This window comes from Geospiza fortis, unplaced genomic scaffold, assembly GCF_000277835.1.
Source record: "Geospiza fortis unplaced genomic scaffold, GeoFor_1.0 scaffold70, whole genome shotgun sequence".
Taxonomy (NCBI): domain Eukaryota; kingdom Metazoa; phylum Chordata; class Aves; order Passeriformes; family Thraupidae; genus Geospiza; species Geospiza fortis.
Genome location: NW_005054317.1, coordinates 6,661,711 through 6,685,020, shown reverse-complemented (window position 1 = coordinate 6,685,020; position 23,310 = coordinate 6,661,711). Strand labels below are relative to the sequence as shown.

The following is a 23,310-nucleotide window of genomic DNA, read 5'->3' as shown; positions in this document are numbered from 1 at the left end:
AACACTTATGTCATCTCAGATTATTAGCAGTACAACAGTTAATGTCGAAATAGCCTGGTTGTTTTCATAGGTTTTGAGTTTAATTTGTTGGTGCTGAAGGAAATAATTTACATGTTTCAGAGCTATTACTGTACCTTCTTGATAGGTTGAGGAATTCAGGCTATTGTTTTACACCAGTTAAATATTAACATGGGAACTGTGGATTTGGGACTTCAGTTTCTAGGCATCATATCTTCACATTAAAAGTAGTACTGCAAATACTTATTTTCAGGATCATAATTATGGAGCTCCTCCTCCTCCAACGCCGCCAGCCTCTCCTCCTGTCCAGACCATTATACCTCGTGCAGAACTGAATGGCCTGCACTCGCCTGATGAGGAGAACTCCGGGGATAGTGAGAGCTCCTCAGAAGGAGAATCAATTCCCACTTGGTGCCACTGCAGTGTCTCCCAAGATGGTTTCCTCCTCAAGTGTGAAAAGTGCAGGTAAGTTTTGGTGCAGTGCAGATCTGGGCCGCTTCTTGTCTTGACTGCTCATACTGAACCATGTCACCTTTGGGCTGTGGGACAGACTTCCTTTTGCTAACTGGAGCATTCTTTCCAGTGCTTTACCCAGTATTGACCCTCCTCCTTTACGTTGTCAGCCTGACAAGTGTTGGTGGCACCAGGAGTGGAGATGAGGATGTTAAATCGATGTTCTTATCATCCTGGGCCCCACTGAGGGCACGCATCTTGTGACATCCTGTTGAATTTCAAGTGACTTTACTCCTACAAACCAGCTTCAATTGTGCATTCTCCTTTGGCAGAGGAATGAGCAGGGGGAAGGTGATCAGACTCCGCCACCGGAAGCAGGACAACGTGTCAGGTGAGTTTGAGGTTATAATTCTGATAACAGTGACTTTTATTTTCTTTCTTCAAGACCTTTGTCTTTTGGATGCTGTAATCATCTAACTGTGATCAGTGCCAGCTAATGTTCTTTGCCTCCCAACCACTGGGATTTTCTCCTCTCCTTACGCTTCACCTCAGTTAGCTCTAGGGAAAATCAGATTATCTTGTGAACAGAGAAGGAGAATTTTCATCAGTGCCATTCTGTGACATATCAGAAGTTTGGAACACCTGTTCCCAGTTTGGGTGGGAAAACAGAGGTGGTATAATTCTCTCAGGGAAGAGCTATGCAGGGGCAGCAAGTTGTCTTGATGAAAACGGACATAAGGGTAAGCTGTGCTCTCAGGGATGAGAAGCTGTTCTCATGAAGCACTTGTCTCTCTAGGCGGGGACAGCAGTGCCACTGAGAGCTGGGATGAAGAACTCTCTCCCTCCACAGTGCTGTACACGGCCACGCAGCACACGCCGACCAGCATCACGCTGACTGTCAACCGCGTCCGCAGGAGCAAACCCAAGAAGAGGAAGAGGAGTACAGAAAAGGCTCGTGCTGCTCCAAAGGCCAAAAAGATCAAGGTATGTGGAGAGAGACAAGGTTGCTGCAGTTGCTACCAAATGCTGTACAGAGTGTTGTTATGAGCAGGTTGACAAGCTGGCAGTAGACAAGATATTTTTGTTCTGTCAAGAATTGCTCTTTCGGGTGTAATAATGGGACGCCTTGTATTTGTGACCTGCTCGAGTACGTGGCTGTTGGTTTAAAAATTACCTTGCTGGAGCTCCACCCTTATTTCCCAATGCTGTCCATTCATGCTCAGTGCTTGGACTCAATTACATATTTTTTCCTTTTGCTGTATTAGGATTTGGGGAAGTAGCTTTTGGAGTCTGGCTGTTTGTGGGAAAGGGTCAGTCTGTGAATAGAATGAAAAATGAAGAGAGCATGGTATTTTTTAGCAGGCTTTGTTGAGGAATTTGGGCTGCAGAGTTTCTTGGCACTGTCCTTCAGGGACAGAGATAGTGCCTGTGTGGAAAACTATGTAGGTAGTGATGAACATTTGTTGAGGGATGACTTTACTGTCTTGTTTATGACGATCTGGGGACTGAAATAATTTTGAATTGCTTATATTGGAATGCAAGTGTGTGAGCAGCTGGTTCTTTCTCATCATCTGCCAGCTTTACCATGATTTTCCACAGGCTAGGTTTCCCTTGAAGGCACTGATTAAATAAAACGCCAGGGGCAGGAGCTATGTGTGGTCTGGAGGGGTTATTTTGTTGTTGTGAACCACCTTAATTCTGTTCCTGGACCTTTCTTGTATCAAAGCAAGTGAGGTTAGTTAGGAAAGTTTTGGTTTTGATCTTGACGTTTTTACTAAGTGTGAGGCAGGCTTTTTAGTTCAGAAATCCTGGCCATCAAGTTTTCAGCAGTTTCCACTGGATTTGCATTGCAGAATCTCTTTTTGTTCAGGTTCATTGTTTCTTGTGTAGGTTTTCCTGTAATTCTTGCCATCTTTTATTAAGAATTTGAGTAAGATTTAAGATGATTCTGGGATCCTAATTCTTAGGAAATTTATAATACTTTGTTTTTTCTCTCTCTCCTTGTCTGGGGGACAGGCTTTTCGAGAGGGCTCACGAAAGTCTCTGAGGATGAAGGTGAGTAGAAATGACAGCCCTTTGTGTTGGTGGTGGGGTTTTTCCCCCTTTATTTTGTCCCTCTTTTGGTTTCCCTGGGAAATTTCTGATTGTGGGGCCAGCCTTGTAATAAACTCAAGCCTTACAGTGCACCACAAGGAGGCCTATTCAAAAGGCTATCACAGGAATTGCCCCTTGAACCTTCCATTTGCTTCTGATAGCTTCCAGTCAGATAATGCAATCTAGTCCCGAGAGGCGATTGATTCATGGCACTTGGGAGTGGGGTGTTTGATGTAAGGGATGTAGAACTGGTTGTGGCTGCTCTTCTGTGAGGGCAGTTATTGTTTGATTGCATCAAAGCTATTTCAAGCTTGGACATCAAAGTAGTTCACAAGTTTAATATTGGGAGTCCCTGGTAGTGCTGCCTTGTTTGTCTCCACATCCTCTTACTAGGAATGGATAGGACAATATATTTATCTCTGACTTCCTGCAGTAGTGGTAGGTGTGGCCATTGAATAGGAAGGTTATTTGACAAAAAAAGCAGACTTGAACTGTGAGCTGCATTTATTTCTAGACCCACAAGAGGTGCCTTAAGGTTTGCTCAGTTCCACCTGACCCCAGTCCTACCGCTGGCAGTGGCTTCTAGCAGGTGGCTGAGAGGAAAGAGGACAGTACTGTGGTGTCCCTGTGCACCATCTCCATAGTATGCAAGTGACTTGAGAGGGTAAAAATGCATGGCAACTCTTACTGTTTTTAATATATATGATTAAAATAATGATTGCTTTTCACTTGTCCTTGTTACTAAGACCTCAGTGTCAAAAGTGTCTCAGTGCTTTATGAAGCCAGTTGAGTTGCTGAGCTCTGGAGTATTTGTTGAACTGCTTCAACTACTGCCAAGTAAAGAATGAAGCTTAAGTCTTTTTCTTGCTACCAGCTTCTGTTTTCCCCTCCTTTACAAGACAGTCTAAACGGATTACCTGATTTTGCCCTCTCTTCTTTACTCTGCTTAGGACTTGCAGTTTTAACCCTGTGGGTATTAGCTTATGCTCTACATTCAGTTTCTTGAAACTCTGGTGACCATTTAGCTAGAAGGTTCAGGACTGTTTTTGGATCAGTCACTGCAAAGATTGACATGCAGTCAGCATCATTGAGCATTGTGTTAGCCGTGAGTGGGTTGACTGCAGGACAAGCCTACATGAGATTTATTTGCCTTTGTGTATTCTGTGCCTTTGCTTTTTTAATGTACTTAATTATTTTTCCAAAGTGGCTTAAATTTCTTTTCTGGCCATGTGCTAGCCTAATTTTATTTTATGTAGCAGTGCCAAGTACCAACGTTCAAGAGGTCTTAGTTCTGCACAGAAATCTCAGTGGATTTCTGAGTGACACTGTTGTACAATGTTCTGGAGGGTGCAGATGCTGGAAAATGTGTCCTCATAACCAACACTTACATAGCTTGGCACTGATTTGCCTTTTTTTGTAGCTTATTCATGTGCTTGGAGTACTGTGGATAGGTTTTCCTGCTGTGTACTATCCATTCATTCTTTGCTATTTGGTGCAGAATTCCCCTTCTGAAGCACATGCCTTGGATGAAAACACAGCTGAAGGGTGGGAGAATCGGATCCGCCTCTGGACGGACCAGTACGAGGAAGCCTTCACCAACCAGTACAGTGCTGATGTGCAGAACTTGCTGGAGCGTCACCTCAACTCTAATAAAGACTATGTGGGCAAAACTGCTATGCTGGACACAATCAACAAAACAGAGCTGGCCTGCAATAATACTGTTATTGGGTCCCAGATGCAGGTAAGAACAAGCAGGACAGAGATGGAGTAGGTCAGGGCATGGGTGAGCAGTATTGTAGCTCGGGCCAACAGGCATAGGTTTGATACACAGTGAATCAGAAATCATGCCAGTACAGAGAGAGACTAACAAATATTTGCATTAGATGAAATCAGTGCTGCTAAGTTGGGGATATATTTGCACATTTCTGTAATGTGGTTAACAGGTATTTTGCCGTAAATACTTTGGTCACTGAACGGCCTGAGACAGAACCAGATCTGTCACTTTCTGGAGATAGGAAATTTCCTGCTTTCCACTTTCCACCTGAGTTTTCCAGTCCCCTTTATTTATTTTTTTATTTTATTTCTTGACTCATGTTGTGTGGAAGGTTATTTTAAAGAACCTTTCAGCATTATTTCAGTATTTTGGATTATTTAGACTCTTGTAACTTCAAAATACTGCACAACTACAGCTGACTTCAGGAAGCTGGTCTCTCCCTAACTTGCCCGCGATGAGCAGTGGTTGGTATCTTTCCATCTTTATGGAGTGCATGTAAACAAGCAGAAACAGGAAAACAATGTGTTTGTGTGGTGTATGTCTTCCCCATTCATACTCTTGTTAGCTGTTGTTTCATCTTATCTGTGCTTAATTGAACAAAGTACAGCCTTCCTAAACCCAGTTTAGGCTTTTCTGGGCCTTCCTTGTCTAGGAGAATGAAGATAGTTGCATCTGAAAAGGTGGGCTCCAAAAGAGAAGTGGGGCATTTCTTCTGTGTAAAGGGAGCAAAGTCAGAAACCTGAATATCAGGTATATGTTTATGCTTGAATCATTCTTGTTTATATCAGCTGACTCACTCAGTGAAGTTCATGTGCTCCCTCTTTCCTTTCCCTCTGCCTTCATGCAGGTGAAGCACTTCAGGCAGAGCACAGATATTGCCAGTAAAGGAGAGTGCAGAAAGAGGACTTTGGACCAAACTTTCTTCCATTCTTGCCTCTGGTTCTGCAATAAATAAGATTTCTTGCGAGGGAGGGGGGGAGAAACACTTCTTGATAGCCTTTCTAAAGAGAGCAAGCTGAGGAAATGCAGATAAGAAAAAGTTCTACTTCTCTAAAAATCTTAATATTTTTTGAGACTAAATGTAACCAATTCTGTCTGCCTCACATGGGTTTTAGGAAAAGTCCTGAAATAAGTAATAAAACACATGCTGTGTTTCTTGATATGTGTATAGCATGACACAAGACTATACAATATACCATACATAATGTGCTTGTTCTTGCCATGCTCTTCCAGCGTCTCCCTTCCCAGTACAGACATGGGTTTTCCCATAGGAAAATGTGGCCAGCATTCCAAATCAGAAGACTCCAAATGTGATACATGCCAAAGAAACAAAAAAGTTGAAACTTGCAAAACTTGTTAGTGATCTGTAGTTACTGTAAACAAGCTGTTGGTAGGTACTTGTCATTGCACATGCTGGGAAGCTGTCAGGGGACTTTGTAGTTTCTGTTGGACACTGAGAAAAAAACAGGTGTCTGTCCTGGGTTGCTGCTTGTCAGTCCTATGTCCTGCTGTCTCTGCTCAGGAGGTGGCTGTGGAGTGTTGTGAGGAGGGCACCTGCATAGGTGTGGAGCACATGCTCTCATGCATTGTGTTCTATTTTTGTTTCACTCGTCTCACCTTTGGTAGGCAAACTGAGAAGGCTTCTTGGTTTGCATCACTTGTCTATTAACTAGGTATCATTATTGAACACAAAAATAGCTTTTCTCTGAGATAAGGGAAAATAGGTACTTTGAGCTAGAAAAAATCAAGGAGGCTGTGCAAATATACATTTGCCAGCTGTGTAGAAATATTGTTGCTGCTCTCTTTGGCCATGAAGACTCTGGACAGAGGAGAAAGGAATAAAAATAATGTTTTATTATGCCCTGCATACTCTTAATAGTTCAGAGAGTCATTTGACTTCAGTCAACAGTGATGCAAGTATATACTTAAAAGAGGTTGAGATGTGATCTAAAAGTTTCCTCAAACCAGGAAGAGTAGCGAAAGATGGATTAAGAGTTATACATGGAGGATATGGGATTTTGTTCATTGGAATATTTTGTGAAAGACAAGAGGAATTGGTCTCAAGTTGCACCAGCAGAGGTTTACATTAGATATTGGGATTTTTTTTTTTTTTTTTACCAGAAGGTTTACCAAACTGGAATAGCTGCCTGGGGAAGTGGTGGAGTCAGTATTCCTGGAGATATTTAGAAGACTTGTGGATGTGGCACTGTGGGATATGGGTTAGTAATGGACTGGACAGTGGCAGGTTAACAGTTGAACTCCGTCTTAGAGGGCTTTTCTAACCTAAATGATTCTCTGATTTTATGATAAACCAGTTCTCAGCTGTCCTCATGATGCAAAGGGAAAGTTGTGAAAATATGAAGCTGTTTAGTGTTATGAATAAAATCATCTTAGTCCTGGTACTGCCAGTTGCTCGACAAACTGAACGCTGTGAATCACTTTCCTGACTGTTGTTGCCAAGCCAAACCCAGGGTTAGTATTTGCCCTTTGCTGCCTCTGATAATTGCTGACTTGAGCTCAAACCCCTGACTGATTTCACATTCTGAAGTGAAGAGCAAAAGGGCCTTTATAAAATAAAGCCACTGAGTATTATGCAGATGTTGCTCTGCAAACATATCAGAACAGTTTTGGCTGATTAGCAGTCAGCAGTCCCTAGCCTGTGACATGAATAAAATCATTTGTTCTTTTTACACATGAAAGCATGGCAGCTAATCCACTTCATATTTCTAAATTCAGAGAATGAAAACAAGCTGAGCTGTGTGTTACCAGAAGAGCTGTGAGATCATTCCTGTTTCACCAAACTCAGATAAATAAGTTACACAGATGCAAAATTTCTCTTTCCTGCATGGACTTTCTCCTCCTCTGACCACCCCACCTTATCCCACCTATATTCCCCAAGCTGTTTTCCGGCATGAGGTGAAGAGTAATACAAGTCAGTCATGGGGCAAAGGTGAGAGTGAAGGCTAGCAGACATTAACTTCTAAAAGATATTATCTTGTTATGCTCTTAGAGTAGTAGAGCAGTTTAGGTTGGGAGGAACCACTGAAGGTCATCTGGTCCAACCCTCCTGTGTAGGGCCAGCTTAGGTGAGAAGGTATAAAAACAAATCAGTGATAGTGTAGAAACAGAATTACTCAACTGGAAACACACTGGGTCCTAATTCATCTAATAGCTTCAGATACTTTCTTCTTATTTCCTGTCATACACTAGGAAATCTGGTCCCATTTATTTATTCTTTGTTGCCACAGTTGGATAGTACAAAGTGCTAAAAGTAATTTAGCCACTACTCCTTGTAGAGTAAACAGTCTCATCCTACAGCTCACTCATATCATGGGTTTATTGATCAGAAATCAGGATCAACAGTGTGGCTTCTTAGTCTGGAAATAGCATGTTTCTGTGGACTTAGGGAATCCTCTGTGAGCTTCTGTCCGGACCTGAGACCTGAAGAGACAGACACCCTGCAAGGCTCTTCAGAGTCTCCAGTACAGGTATCCAAGTTTTCCCAATTGCTGGCAGACAGAGTGGTATAAGACAGATAAACCCCATAGGCATGACAAATGTGGCACTGGATTGTATCTCAAGAGGAACTCTGGACCATTACTCCCATCTGAATAGATTTCAAATGAATATTTTTATAAAGCTGTCTTTATCCTGGATCTGAGTGAGCGAAGTCAACAAATAGATCTTACTTTACTAGCTCATCCAAGATATGCAGTACAATGTCTTATAGAAACAACAAAAGTAATTTTCCTGAGAGGGTTTTAAACAGAGGAGATAAAAGATCCTAGTCAGAAAAAAGCGTTTAAGAGACCTGTGGTTCAGTATTTTCATGTGCTCAGTACGAGGGTTTTGCTGGGTTCCCAGTGCTGAGTGCTGCCTTAAGACATTAACTTTTATTTCCACAAGGTTAGAAAGTCATGTGTTCTGTCATTATTCAGGCTGAGCCCCTTAAACTAATTTTTATCCATTTCAGCAGATGTTCAGTAGCTATTTCTAATAAGAGTTCTCTCAAGAAAAGTTGAGAACTTGCTTTCAGTAAAATTTTGTGGTTTACTCCTGATTTAGATACGATTGTCATTATTACCAAAGTCAGAACACTTGTGCTTCAGTTCACTCTGGAAAAGTATCAAAACTGGGCCCTTATGAGCAGTGAATAGAATGCTTAGGAAGCAACAAGCACAGCAGTGGTGGTGAGGCAGCCAGTCATCTTCACATAATCTTTACTTACAGAGAGGTTTCATCTGTTAAGTAAGAAAAGTACTTAGTTTTTATGGAATAAGTCTTTCCTATACCCTAGTGCTGATAATATCCCTTCCATTATTCCATGAAATATGTCATATTTGGATGTCTGTACTTAAAGAATGTTGTGGTTTCATGCTGTCAAGACACATTATTGTGAAAATCAATTGTAATAGAGCTGTAGACTTTAATGTATGTTTTAACGAACTGTCATTACTTCATTAAAAATTTAGCTCCTCATGTTAAAAAAAATTTAAATCAACAGCACTAGCTGAGCAGAGATATATACAGAAGTTTCTAGATGGAGATGGAAATTGCCAGCTTAAGTCTTTGGCCTGTTTGCTGGAATTTACCATCCTCTGCAGAAGGAAAAGCTTGCATTTCTTTCCTCTGAATGTGTGACAACCCACAATTTAGGGAAGATCTCAATTATTCTGGCTGTGAAAGTGGCCATAATTGCAAAGCAATTCCCAGTTAGTAGCAAGTGACAGGTCTGGTTATGCCTCCTAGCTGCAAGACTGAAATACTCGGTCTAATAGATTTGTCAGACTATTGTTGAAGGAAAGAAATAAATACTGTTTGCTTTTGATAAATATTATCAAGATTATTGGTCATTAATAAATTATTATAAAATATTCAACATATTCACCTGGCAGAGTTTCTGTGTGTTGCTATTAGAATATATTTTCTTTTTATATAGGTAAAATATTCTTCATGAGTTAGAGGCCTTTGGTTCAAATGTTCCTCTTTTGCTCTGGTTTTTGTTACAGCTGCAGCTGGGAAGGGTGACTCGGGTTCAGAAGCACCGGAAGATCCTGAGGGCAGCAAGAGACTTGGCACTAGATACCCTTATAATTGAGTATCGAGGGAAAGTTATGTTACGGCAGCAATTCGAGGTCAATGGGCATTTCTTCAAAAAGTAAGAGTACTATGAAATGATGGGTATGAGAGCATCATGGCACAGAGAGACTGGTGTCTCTATGGGATAGTGTTCACTTAGAGGGTCCTGTCAGCTGTGCCTTCCATAGAAGTGGGAAATCAGATATATCACCTCAGCTTGATGCTCTGCTTATGGACCAAACCCTCTGAAATAGATCTTTTAAATAGTTGGAAGTACCTAACCCCAGAGCAGTAGTGCTGATGGAAGTTCTGCTTCCAATGAAGAGAGGGACCTGTTAGCAACAGTGCTTTGGGAATTGGGTATTTTGGGACTGAGATGTTCTGTTGCTTCTGCAGGCCATATCCCTTTGTGCTGTTCTACTCCAAGTTCAATGGCGTTGAGATGTGTGTTGATGCCCGCACCTTTGGTAATGATGCCAGGTTCATCAGGCGGTCCTGCACTCCAAATGCAGAGGTAAATTCTCTTTTCATCATCACTGTTACTGCAAATACATGTTTTACATAAGCTTAGTGCTTTCCCTAACTTAAAATGCACTAAATACAGTGAATTCTCTGTGTCACTTGCTTGTTTGATGGTTTATACTTGGAATATGAGACAGTTTGGGAACATGAGGGAGGTTTTTTTGGAAGAGAAAGATTTCTCTTATGTCTTTCCTTTGGCTGCACAATGATACTGAGGGTAAGCAGGTGGTAGTAGTTGTAAGTGGAAAAGCACAGTATGAGACAAGAGCAGTGAAGCAGGCTTTTCCCTATGGAGAATTTGGGATAATTACTGATAGAGTAGAATAAGAGCTACTTTGCAAAAGGAGACTTCCGTCTTGGAAGTAAGAAATGCAACCTGTGGAGACGTCAGCTTCTTTCTACTTCGTTTAACAAGGTTCGTCATGTGATTGCTGATGGGATGATCCACCTGTGCATCTATGCTGTTGCCACCATTGCCAAGGACACAGAGGTTACCATCGCCTTTGACTATGAGTACAACATCTGGTGAGTCCTTCACCTCGCCCAGGAGCTCTCCACTGCCCTCCTGGACTGGACATCTTCCTCCAGCCCTTTCCTCGCATTCTACATATTGCTCCGTTTTCTACTGAATTGCATTTCCCGGCTATTCTGTCCAGTTCTGCTGGCATATTCTCCAATAGAGGCCATAAGGTAGCCTGCTGTCCTTGCTTTGGCACGTGGTGAGATGTTTAGTAGGAGATGTATTGAATGTCTCTGTGCAGGGGTTGAGAAATGAAGAGTGACACGAATTATGTTTGTGTTTTGGAGCAGCAATTATAAAGTGGACTGTGCGTGTCACAAGGGGAACCGGAATTGCCCTGTGCAGAAACGTAGCCCAAATGCTGCAGAACACCTACCTCCACCTGTTTTAGGCACACTGATTGGGGCAGAAACACGCCGGCGAAAGGCCCGTCGAAAGGAGCTGGAAATGGAGCAGCAGAGCCTTGCGTCGGATGAGAACGGCACTCAGCAAACTGAGGAGGCTCCTGAGGGACCTGCAGCAGTCAGTGACAGTGAGGTAAAATCTTTGCCCGCTTGTTGTATATGTTAACGTTCAGTGCTGCAGGAGTCTGATCCAATAGCATTGGAATCTGCAGAACAGAAACTGCAGGAAGCCTTTTTTTAAACCTTTAGCGCCTTAAATTACCATAGAAATTTTGATAACTTTGGAACAGTACTGGGTTACTTAATCTGGGTTTCTATCTCAGGTGCCAGAGAAGGAGGAGAAACAAGAAGGGGAGAAAGAGGAGCCTGTAGATGAACAGGGAGCCTTGGTCCACAGCAGACGGGCAAGTAGCTCTCTCTGTCTGGTATCACCCTCTTTAGGACTTACTTCATGCAGTGACCAACAGGTCCAGTTGGATATTTCACTTGTTTGAACACAAATCCCATCTGTTAGTGATCTTCAGTAATTTGATTAGCAACAGTAGAAGAAAGCAAGGAGGGAGTAAAAAACCACCCAGGTTTGGTTGACTTCAAGTCGCAGGATTTATGTTAGGGTGTTGCAGATTAGGAGATACACTATAGATTTGTTTCCTCATTGAAAGGTTTAACTGTTACTTTCAGGCCTGTTCTATAGTCTAAAACACACCTTTAGCAAAACCATCAGCACCAGATTCCAAAAAGGTAATTGGACCTTTTTTATGTTCCTGCTGCCCTTCCTTATTGCCAGTACAGCAATTTATGGCATTGTATAGAACCATAGCATAATTTGAGTTGGAAGGGACTGTCAAAGGTCACCTAGTCCTACCCCCACTCAGTCAGCAGAGATATCTTCAATTCGATCATACCATGAACCAGAACCTGATTTTTCTTAAAACTTGATCATTTTTGCCAAGTTAGATTTCTAAACAGGTATCTGTTCAGTGTATGGTTTCATAAACATGTTGCCATGTGGGGAAAAGAGTGGGATCAAGTTGCAAAAGTCAGTAAGAGGGGTAGACCACCAACAGTAATATTGGCACTTACTTATATATTACTTACTTATATCTTAGTGCTCTGGGATCTTTGATAATACAGTCTTATTTTAGCCTTCATCTTTACTGAGTAGAGCTGGTGGTTTTTTTCTTGTGTTGCTTATGGCTCCTGGGATTGCTGCCTGGATTAGAATGTTTTATGCATGTGAATGGAGCCGTTCTGGCTCTTAATTCGTTAATTTAAATAAACAAGAGAAAAATCCAAACAAAAATGCAAATACACAAATAAAACAACCAACCAACCAGAAAGCCGAGGAAGAAAAACAGAAAAATTGCTCCTATCCTTTTACCAGCCAACAGATGTATTGAAGCTAGGAATTCCCTGTTTTTCTTTGCTCACCAGTATCATAATCACCTGTCTTCCTCTAATCAGGAATACGAATCTGCCAAGTGTAAATTTCCTGAGAATGCTTTAAATGTTAAGATAGTGCAGCAACCTGGAGAGCCAAGGGCCATCCAGTGGAGAGATGCCTGGATTAACTGATGGATTTTTTAGAACAGATGAGATAAAGCAGTCACTTTCCACTAAAATTTGAATGAGAGTAGTCATCCATCAGATTGGCCTTAAAGCTTTGGAGGGAAGATTTCATTTTAATGCAGGGAAGCTGATCTCTTTTTGGGACAGAATAGTTCAGTAAGCCTAAGTGAAGTGTTAGTTTCCTGTCAGCCTGTAAGCCCTGTTCCTGTAGGTTGCACCAGTTAATCTGCTTTAATGCGATTCAGTTTTCTATACTTGGCATCAGGTAAATACCCATCTCTATAGTTTCCCCAGTCTCTCTTTGTGTGTGTGTGTATGTGTGTGTGTAGTATTTTTTAATAGAAAACTGTTGAGGCCATGGGCTCCAAGATACTTTCTTCATGATAAATCTCAGAAGACACTTGACCCCACTTCTTTAAACCCACTTGATTCTTGCCAGTCACCGCAGCATTATTGTACTGGGCTTTTTATATGCATAGGTACCAATTATTCCTGACACAGCCCAGTGATAAGATTTCCTGTCCTTTGTGTTTACCTAATAAATTGACTTTTTTTTTGCCTCTCTATTCTCTCATGTTCTGTTTTTCTTATCCACTATGTAAGCTGCTAAGACCAGAGCTTTTATTTTTGAGCTGGGTCATCTTCTGACATTCTTACTGGAAAAAGAATGAATCTGGAACATTTTAATCAGTTTGTGTGGTGTATTACACTTGCTGCAAATGACTTAATCATGTACATCTATTGCCCCTGGCTTCCGTTTGGTTGGTCATTAGCAAATAGCTGTATTTGTTTCCAAGTCATCTCTCCACTCTACTTATGCTTTCTTACGGTTTTTAATTCTTCAAAATTATGCATTTCCTTGTGGCTGTTTTATTAATATAACTCAGTAGTATCTAAGTGGTCCTATTTAAGAACAAAGTCAAGTTCTTCTACTTGCGCTACAAACACATGATTATGTTGTTATTCTGGGAATATTGAAAAATGCAAATAACTGATAAGAACTGCTTCTCTCTGTCCTCTGTCTGGCTTTTGTCATTGCTATTTGGCAGTTGTTCTCTTTGTGCTGCTTTCCGTATCTGTTCTTGCCTTGTTTATGTGCATAATTCACCATGCTTACTTCAGTTTCCCTTGTGTTGTAGTCCCGGGAAGACAGGAAGGTGGAAGCCATCATGCACATGTTTGAGAACTTAGAAAAGAGAAAGAGGAGACGAGAGCAACCATCAGACCGTAACAGCACTGATGCTGAAACCAACGTCAATTCTGAAGCTCCTGAGCTGGAAGAAGTGAAAACAGAGACTCCTGAAACTGAAGATGGAAGTTCAGCACTGAGTGCTAGTCCTGCTCCTCCACCTCCTCCTCCTCCACCTCCTCCTCCTCCTCCTCCTCCTCCTGCAAGATGAAGATAGAACTGTTTGCTATCTTGTACAAATCTCAGGTGCAACATTTCTGATCATAATATCATTCTGGTGGGGAGGAGCTTTGTGGGCTTTCTAGCCCATTCTGAGTTAGGTAGGGACAGCTCTGAAGCTAGACCAGGCTGGCCAGTGTTTTACCCAGTCTTCTCTTGAAAACCTCCAGGGATGCAGATTGCACCTCTTCCAGTTCATGACTGTTAGGTTGAAAAAAAATTGCCATGTATCCAGTCTGAACTTCTCATTTCAGTGTATGTCCATTGATGCACCACTGCATCTTCTTAGTGGCTTCAGGCTGTTTGTAGGAAGACTGCTGTTACATCCCCCTCAGTCCTCTCTGGGCTGAACAAGCCCAGCTCCTTCTCCAGGGAAGAGAACTGGTGTGAGCTTAAGTTGGATGCGTAAGTGCAGTGATGGAAAGTTCTTTTCTTTTTGTTTGGGTTTTTTTTTGACCCAGTGTACTTTGGATGCATGTGTTCCCATTTTATGGCAGGGCTCAGACACTTGCCTGGAGTGCTCCATGTCAGCTCAGGTCAGGAATAAGAGCAGTTATCTTGAGACAAGCAGCAAGTTTCCTATTGCTGCTTTCTTCCTAAAGACCCATGTTCTGTCCTTTAAGAATGCAGAAGACAAAACGATAATGTGCCAGTGTTGAAGGGTCCCCAAGGCCATCTTATGAACCAACACAGAGTCCAACAAGATTTTGAGAGTCAGGTAGTGTCAATAAATAAATCTCAATTCTTGATCCTGTATGCAGAGAAAAGGAATACTCTTAGAGGTGCTCAGACTAATGGCAGTTTATTTTGTAGGATGCTGTCCCCGAAAAAACAGTGGCTAAGCCAGCTCCAGCAAAACCCTCCAGGCCCCGACCAAAAAGCCGCTTCTCTCGATACCGGACCAGTTCAGCACAAAGACTGAGAAGGCAGAAACAAGCCAGTTCCCAGCAAGCTGAACTCACACAGGCTGTCCCAGAGGAAGGAAGCACTGCCAGCTTGGTAACCACAACAGATGTCAGCAATGTGGAAGGGCCAGGAGAAGGCAGACAGTTGACAGGATCTGACCCAACTGCTATCCTGGCTACAGGATCCCAGTCTAAAGCTGCAGTAAAGTACCCCAAAACAAAAAAGGTAAATATGACCAAGTGCTCAAGATTGGGATGGCAGGATGGCAGGTATTCATTTAGGATGCAGCAAAGAGGTTAACTTTCAGCTTAGAATTGAAGACCAAGAAGGAATGTGACTGCAGCTGTCATGTACAAGCTAGAATAAAGTTGGAAGGGAGGAAAAATTGCAGAAGCTAACAGGCAGCTGCCACATACTGGGCATAAATTAGCTGTTTGTGTTTAGAAACTAGTTTTGAACAGGGTGGTCAAGTTTTTGGAGAATCTTCTAATAAGATGAATGGGACATAAAATCGAACTACTTCTGTGACATTGGGTTGTGTCTCCAACAGGTGAGAATTGGGTTTGACACAGGAAGTCCTTCCTGTTGAGAAGGAGGGGGGTTTTAGCAGTGGGCTGACCTGAGCATTGCTTCCCATACACCGTTGTGCCAGGTTGCCTTTCTTCTTCACCTGTGCTGGTTGCACTGACGTGTGTGTTTCCTCCTTCAGTACCTGGTTACCGAATGGCTGAACGACAAGGCAGAAAAGCAGGAGTGTCCAATTGAGTGTCCTCTGCGCATTACTACAGACCCAACAGTTTTGGCAACTACCCTAAATATGCTGCCAGGTCTCGTGCACTCCCCACTGATTTGTACCACACCTAAACACTACATTCGCTTTGGTTCGCCTTTCAACCCTGAGAGACGTCGAAGGCCCTTCCTGCTGGATGGCATTTACAGCTCCTGTAAGAAGGTATGTTTGCTCGTGTCTTACCTTTACACGATGTGTGCTCATCTTACTGGCCCTCTTGTAAAGTTGTTGTGTCCTTTTGGAATTTATTTCTGTTTATTTATGAGCTAATGTGTTGATGCAGTGTCCAGGCTATGACTGCTGACCTCCTTGCCAGAGTTCAGTTTTCATCCTTGCCTTTTGCTGTGGTAGAACAGTTCTGTGACTGCTCTTTTAGAAACATGTACTTTCAGATCTGCAGTGGCTGTTTATTATCTAGCATACACAACTCAGAGTGTTGATTGCTTCCCTTAGAAAGTTTAATATTACTGCTTTCACAGAGGATGGTTGGCATTGTGGGGATAGGACAATGTTGCAGAGGAGCTCAAGAATCCAATGCCTCAGTTAAGATTCATTGTCTTCGGAGAGCCTTTGTGGTTTAAAAGCTTTGAGTTTGCCTGTTCACAAGAACAAGTCCACAGCTCTTTGGCTGGCATCACAGACTGCCTATCTACAGCACATACTTGAGGCCATGCAGGAAGCCTGAACCAGGCCCAGCTAAGGATTTAGTTCCTCCAGAGATGACCAGTGAATGCCAGTATTTACTTATGTGCAGGAAGGTAGGGTAGTTCACTCAGTCAGATTTGTATTGGAATCCATCTTTCCTGTTGCCTGCTGGTTTTGCTCAGAGACTTTCCAGTTCCTGTGTGATTACCTGAGGACAATTCTACAGAAATCTTTTCTGCTCTCCCTGTCTTGGTGGCTTTCAGGTACCATGTCCTGGTTTCTTTGCCTTCCTTTGTTTGAGGGAATTTTTCTAGAGAGAATCTTTGGACTTTACTGTTCTCCACCTTCAGTCAATTTGTTGTCATGCCCTAACAGTCTCTTCAGTATTTCCTTCATAGGTAAAGCCCTTCATGGTTCGTATGTAGAGGTATGACAACACCTTGTCTGTTTCTGTGTGCCCGGGCAACCTTCTGATGCATCTTTAACCTGATAACTGCAAGGTTTGAAGTTCTTTTGAACCTTAACAAGGTTTGAACCGCAGGGAAATGAGAAAGACCCAGAGCAAAGCTGGCAGAGTTATTTGGAGTTCTGTGCTTGGTGCAATTGCTGTACAACTGGCCAGCAAGCTCAAAATCGAGGGAAATCTATTGTCATGGAACAAGTCTTCCAATCTGTTACTGCATTTGACTCTTTTCTAGTCAAATGATAATTCTCACTGCTGGACAGGGAGTGGACTAGTCTCACTGTTGATGACTTCTGTTTAGTCCACACTTTCTTTGAAGCTGTGTCCAAAACTGGGTGTTGTGTTGCAGCTGGAACATTTTCAAAGCAGAAAAGTTGCTTTGTGTCTTCTGACCTGTACCCATTTTGTGCATCCCAGTATGAGTTTTCTTTAACAGGTTGATTTAAACTCATGTTCATTTCGTGATTTTGTATGTTGATAGAACAACCCATTAGTTTTGTAGCCTGTAATTGTAGAAGTGATTGTTCTAGGCTCTGCTAAGCTATGTTGTGTTTTTCCCTATCCATTTCCCAATTTAATAGGGAAATTATTAATGGTGTCATCTAACATTCTTGTTTCATAATCTGAAAACTTAAATACAGTACCTATTCCATTAAATAGTTAATAAAGTATTGGAAGTTACTGTGTCCAGAAGAGGTGTTGCAGAAGTAATTTGTTAGATTTATACTTTTTGAATAAATAATTGTTAGCTGTTCTAGTCAGAGGTTTCATCCATTTTGTAGGAGATCCCTGGCTTTTTCTTGGAAAATTATTTTTAGCATTTGGTGGTTTTATGATTTAACAGTCTGGAGATCTAGAAATCTGCTTCTTATGTTCAGGAAGGTTTAGAAAACTCACAAGGAACACCTTCTTTTCAGCCAGCTGAGGTCTAGAAATGGTCCAGAACTTGATGATAGATATGCTCTCTCAAGACCTGATCTGTGTCTTGTCTACTTTCGACTACTAGCCAAGGAGGTTGATTTATAAAGGCTGTTGAAATAGATCACATATTTTCTTGGATTGTCAGCAGGCGTCATCCTTAAACTACTGAGAACTGTGCCAAAAAACTCAGCTGATGATGTCAGTTTGCATCCAAAGCATGGCAGTGTCTGAACCTCGCAAGGAAACTGAACTGTAGCCTGCTCTCACGTTAATCACACCCTGTGCAGTGACTTGGCTGTCAGATCAGATGCCACCTTTGAGGTAGAGGTGCTCCAGACTGGCTGCCACTTCTCCCTTTTGCTGGCGGCCACAGTGGAAAGCCTTGAGTTCCATTTGAACAGAGAAGAAGCGTCTGCTGTACTGTAGTGAAGGCCATCAAAATAGATCCTGTCACCTGCTCTTCATCCTCGCTTTGAAGTTTTCACTTTGAGGATTGTGGCCAATGAGTTTGTGATGTACTTTCACGATAGCTTTGAGGAGTCATAAGATACACACGTGTATCTCTAATAGGATGCACATTGCTGGCATGCAGATGAACTGTGGATTCCTGAAAGGTAAAAGTACAATTTTAAACCTCTCTAGGACAAGAGGAGTCTGATACAGTGAGTCCCCTGGGTAAACTACACAAATGAAAATTGCTGTTTGATTTTTTTCAGCAGTTTGCTGTCATTTCACTGGATCACCTGAGTGTTTTCCCTTATGTTGTGGCAGTTACCTTTACAGTAGAACAAGCAAAGATTCCTGCCTGCCATCAGGAGTCAGTCTGTATCAAGATACAGGGCTAGCACACCCACTGCAGCAGCTGATTTGCTGAGGCTTCAGTTCATGTTCGCTTGTGTGAGAAACATTCTTAATTGTCCATGTTCAGAAGACTACTGTGACTTACCCTTTTTATTAGTAGCTGAAGAAAATATTTGCTTTTATTATTCTTTCCTTGGTTTACACTCCTTGAAAACTGCTGCTTGCATTTTAATCAGAGGGTTTTTTTGCTCAAATTTGCTCTCCTTGGCAGGAAACGTCTTTTTTGCAAAAATCAGTGGTTGTACATAGTTCATTATATTTGTGTCCCTTTTCTTAGAAATGACTATTGTTTTAATAGTTTTAGGTGCCACCATCCAGAATTTTTATATTTCTAATTTGCTCTTTAGTTATCTCTGTTACTGTTGATGATTGCTGCTCCCAGAGCCCGTGTCAGGAAGGGCACAGCCCCAGCACAGTAGTTGGTGGGCTCAGTGCTCCCACCCGAGCGCACGCCAGCGAGGTAACTCCAGGCTTCTGAGCAGCCTGCCCTGCTCCACACCAGTGTGGGAGTTGGGGTGCATCCTGCAGGACTGCAGAGAAAGTACCCGAGGAGTTTCACGTTTATGCAGTCTCGTTCTGTTTCAGCGCTGGATCAAACAAGCCCTGGAAGAGGGGATGACTCAGACCTCAGCAGCTCCGCAAGAGAACAGGACCCAGTGTCTATACCAAAGCAATGAGAACAGCAGCTCCTCCAGCATCTGCAAAGATGACACAGGTAAGTGCTCAGCACCATCAGGGCAGCATGGACACTGGAGTCAGACTGAACACCGAAGGGAGCTGTACAAGTGACATCTTAATGTGTCCTGCTGCCCAATGGCACAGCTTATGGGTAGGTGAGAATGTTGCTTTGCTGTTCATTCAAATTTCTGCAGACCCATTCCAGCTTGAGCATTTGTGAAGTTTCTCAGTATTTTCTTGTCAAAAGATAATCACTTAACATTGCATTATCAATCTCAGTGCTCTGGGATGTCTTGTACAATGGAAGGGAGGGGTTAGAGGGAAGAGAGCCCAGGATCATCTCTTTTCAGTAAGGTGCTTTTAGAAGGTCAACTAAATACTTGCTGACTGTGGGAAGGTGTAGCAAAGTCTTACAGGCATGTGTGCAATAAACAAATCACCAAGTAAGTCTCAAGGATGGAGAAGCTAAAACCTCCGAGTAAAGCAACAGAATGGTTAAATATTGTGTCTGAATTTACAGAGAAAGAGAGTGCAGCTCAGCCCAGTCAGGGATCAGTTTTCCAAGGATGACAGACAGGAAGCTAGACATCACACAGATAATACAAATTGGATTATTGAAAGGTGAGATGAATAGGAAATAAACAGAATGCCGGAACCACTAAATGTACCTCTCAAGCAAGACCTAACCTGTAGAATTTACTGGTGATTTGGTTTTGTTTTTTTGTTTAACTAAGCATCAAAAAATATTATTATTTTGAAGAGAGGTAGGCCTGAGGGAAAGGCTTTAATCCTTAGTGGAAGTGGAAATGTGCTTGGGCTGTATTGATGTAGCATATAGAGGACTGTTAGGTTCAGGTAATGAAAACTGAGCTGTCTCTGATTTGTTTGTAAGAATCACAATATGTCCTCTGACCTCTCTCCTCTATTCTCTCCTCTTTTTAACCTTTCATGTCTTCATTTCCCCTAGCTCCCTCTTGTGCTTGCTTCTAGTTGAAAGATTTGCTTTCCTTGTTCAGTGCATGTTCCTGATGTTGTATTGTTCTGTTACCAGTCTCTAGACATTGATGTAGAAGTAACTCAGAGGTACTTCATTTTTGGGAGTCTTGTAGTTGCATTGAAGACTCCTGGGCTTCATTTGGGCTGGGATAGAGGGAAGAGGACAGCATGTGATGTGCTCGTGTTCAGTGGGTCAGCCGTGTTCTCAGCTCAGTTTGTGTTTCAGACTTGCTGAGTCCCCTGAAGAAATGGAAGTCACGCTACTTGATGGAGCAGAACGTGAAGAAGCTGCTGCGGCCGCTGTCCCCCATCACGCCCCCTCCTCCCGTCCCTCCGGTACCCGGCACAGCGAGCCCTCAGCTGGCCACGCCCTGCTCGTCTCTGCCCGCCGAGGAGGAGACTCGCAATGGCTACGGCGTCATGTTCTCACCCATCCCCTCTCTGGCTGCCAGCCGCTGCAATACTCCACTACAGTTCGAGGTAAATCTACCCGGGACTGGGTGTGCTAAAAACAAAACAGCAATATCTGCAGCAGAGCTGGCACTAGGACATTCCTTTTTGAGTATGTATGCCTGAGCAGCATGAGCACTTCTGCCTTCCTCTTCTAACTTCACTTCTGGACAGATCTCCTGCTCTGTGAAATGTCAAACTTTGCTACAGCCCAGCCTCCCCTCACTTCGTAGCTATCAGTAACATTAGTCTTATCTTTTTTTTTTCTATTTCTGCAGAGTAGCTCCTAATTTCTCAGGTTTTTCAGTGACCTTTAATCATCTCCCCCACTTCAGATCTCTGTGCCAATGGGGTTTTTACCCTGCCACTTCCAAAGGGTACAAGTATTCCATTTCTCAGAGGCTGTAAAGCATCCTTGGTTCCTCTTTCCTCAAACAGCTTTCAGTAACCCAGAGTATTTACTTCACTTCGTCTCCACTATATTCTTTGGTTTTACAGACTGAGATTTTTCAGACTCAATTTTGTGATCTTCTCAGAGTGGAAGCAATTTAGAGAATGCTTGACCCCTCCATATTCATAAGAGTGGCCAAAAGCATGATGCTTCTGCTTTTTTTGTGGAGTTTGTCAGAACTTTTTGTTAAGAAATTTCTGAGATTCGTCAGTTTTCTGACTTTTCTGCTTTGCAGAAAATAGTGACTCCTGTTATATTTCTCTGATAGCAGCATAGCTCTGGGAATCCTGCCTCTCTTGATTCTATTTTAGGCCTGTTCAGTAGCATGGAGAGGGAAGTGGTTGGGAAGAGCCCTTAACGGTGCTGTCACATGCATACACTGCCTTCACTGATATAGGTGCCCAGATAATACAACATTCCATAAAGCTGGCTGCTCACACCTCTTCCCTTGACTTGAGCTGGAAAGGTGGCCCACAGTGGATTGAAAGAGACATGTTGGTTTTATAGTATATGTCTATGAAAGGTTATCTTAGTCTTTGGACAATCGTAGTTTACTTTCTGGGCTAAACCAGGCTTTTCTTCTCTCCCATGTTCTCAGACTAAAAACCATAAATGTCTTTCTCTATACTTCATGGTGCAAAGTCTGTCTGACAGCACCAGAAATATAGAGGTAGCTGCTGCTTTTCTTAACATTCATGTGCTCTGTTTTGGGTACTAAGTTGCATCATGAGATGCAGTAACCCAGCCCTATCTGTGCTTCCAGGAAGCTTTAGAAACTACTTAGCCAACCATCATGCTGTGCAGGCTGAGGCCAGTTGTGTAGAATAGCCATTGCTAACCTGTGTGCTTTTGTACATTGTAATTGCCTCTTGACTTTTGAAGTAGATGAATAACTAGATGCTTTTCCCTCCTCTAGAACGTGTCCTCCCCCGAGAGCTCCCCTGCGCATAGGCCCGAGTCCATGTCACCTGAGGTAGTTATGGGAGCGTGCTGGGAGGGGAGGGAGGAATGTGCAGGCACTGGGAATAAGGGTGGAGCTTTAGTCACAGTAAGGCTGAGGAGAGTTTTCAGGGTTATCACAACAAAACAAACAAATTGAAGACTGGAATTTGATTCCAGTCAGACCCTGGTGGGAATCAGACAGTGCAAAGACTCAGTATGTCTCAGCTACTGAGGTGCAGGCAAGAGATTTGGGGACCCTGGAATTGTCATCACCAATTTCAGACTCAGCCCAGCCCATGAGTGGTCTGTGAAATTTACTGAGTAGTGGCCAAAATGACTGCTGGGGAAGGGAAAATATTCACTGCCATTTTTTACTTACAAGCACACAGTGGTACACCTGACTTGCTCTCTTCAGATGGAAAGAGACCACCTACTCACTTGCAGATGGAAAATGTTGAGGAGATGGTAAAATGTCGCATTTTGCTTAGCCTGACCTGTTGTAAAAGATGAGATGAGCTGCCTTGCTCAGTGACTGTTTCATAGTAGAAAATAATGTGCTCATCTCCAATGTGGTGGATTACTGGGAGCCATAATACAGCAGGGGAAATGTTCTCAGCAACAGCAGGAGGGCAGAGCTGGTGCCTGGTGCTGCTGTGTTTTTCCCTCTGCACTGTAGTCCTGCAAAGAGGATGAAATCTTGTCAGTTATACTCATTGTTTGAGATCCTGACATATTAATGTGGTGAAGGAGATGATTATTCTGCTGCCCTTGAGGGTTTTTGGCACTTTAAGTAGATAAATGAATATACTGTTGTATTATTGCCTAGTGCTCCACAAACTCTGACAGCACAAAGATGATGCCATTGTGGTTTTGTTGGAAACTGTGAAATGTAAAAATGCAGTAAAAATTAAATGAATGTACTATTGTTAGATATTTCCAAAGTTCACAATAAGTGAAAACAAATGGCTTAGAGGTCCTGGGAATTTTATTGTTAGGAAGTTAGTAGTGGCTGACTTGGGACAGGCAAGAACTTGGCTAATAAAACAGCAGAAGGACAGCAGGTCTGTTCTATTCTCTCCTGGCTACTGCTCTGTATGAGCAGTATGCCTCTGATGTATGAGGCAATTGAAAATGCTGAGTTTAATTCAACTGCCTGGGGATAGTGTTGAGCTTTATCCTCTTGCTGCAGAAAGACTGCTGAAGGGGAAGGGGCATCCTGTATTGGACAGCTGAACTGATCATTGTTTAGTCTCAGTCATTCCCCTGTGGAATGAGCAGAACAGTGCAGGAAAGAAGCAAAGGGGTATTTAGAAAGGAATGGGGAAAAGGGAAGCTAGCATTGTACAGAAGGTTTTCTGACTTAAAT

At 42.6% G+C, this 23,310-nt stretch overlaps 1 protein-coding gene across 1 annotated transcript in view; it reads left to right on the top strand.

Moving 5' to 3' along the window:
- SETD5 (SET domain containing 5) overlaps positions 1-23,310 on the top strand; it is a 39,285-nt gene that overhangs the window by 4,660 nt on the left and 11,315 nt on the right. Inside the window, 16 exon segments of the mRNA XM_031056329.1 lie at positions 272-483; positions 804-862; positions 1,268-1,455; positions 2,488-2,526; positions 4,064-4,306; positions 9,349-9,497; positions 9,815-9,932; positions 10,356-10,465; positions 10,751-10,997; positions 11,188-11,268; positions 13,573-13,899; positions 14,655-14,972; positions 15,457-15,699; positions 19,013-19,142; positions 20,328-20,581; positions 21,919-21,975. Of these exon segments, the coding sequence (XP_030912189.1) occupies positions 272-483; positions 804-862; positions 1,268-1,455; positions 2,488-2,526; positions 4,064-4,306; positions 9,349-9,497; positions 9,815-9,932; positions 10,356-10,465; positions 10,751-10,997; positions 11,188-11,268; positions 13,573-13,899; positions 14,655-14,972; positions 15,457-15,699; positions 19,013-19,142; positions 20,328-20,581; positions 21,919-21,975 (2,775 nt within the window).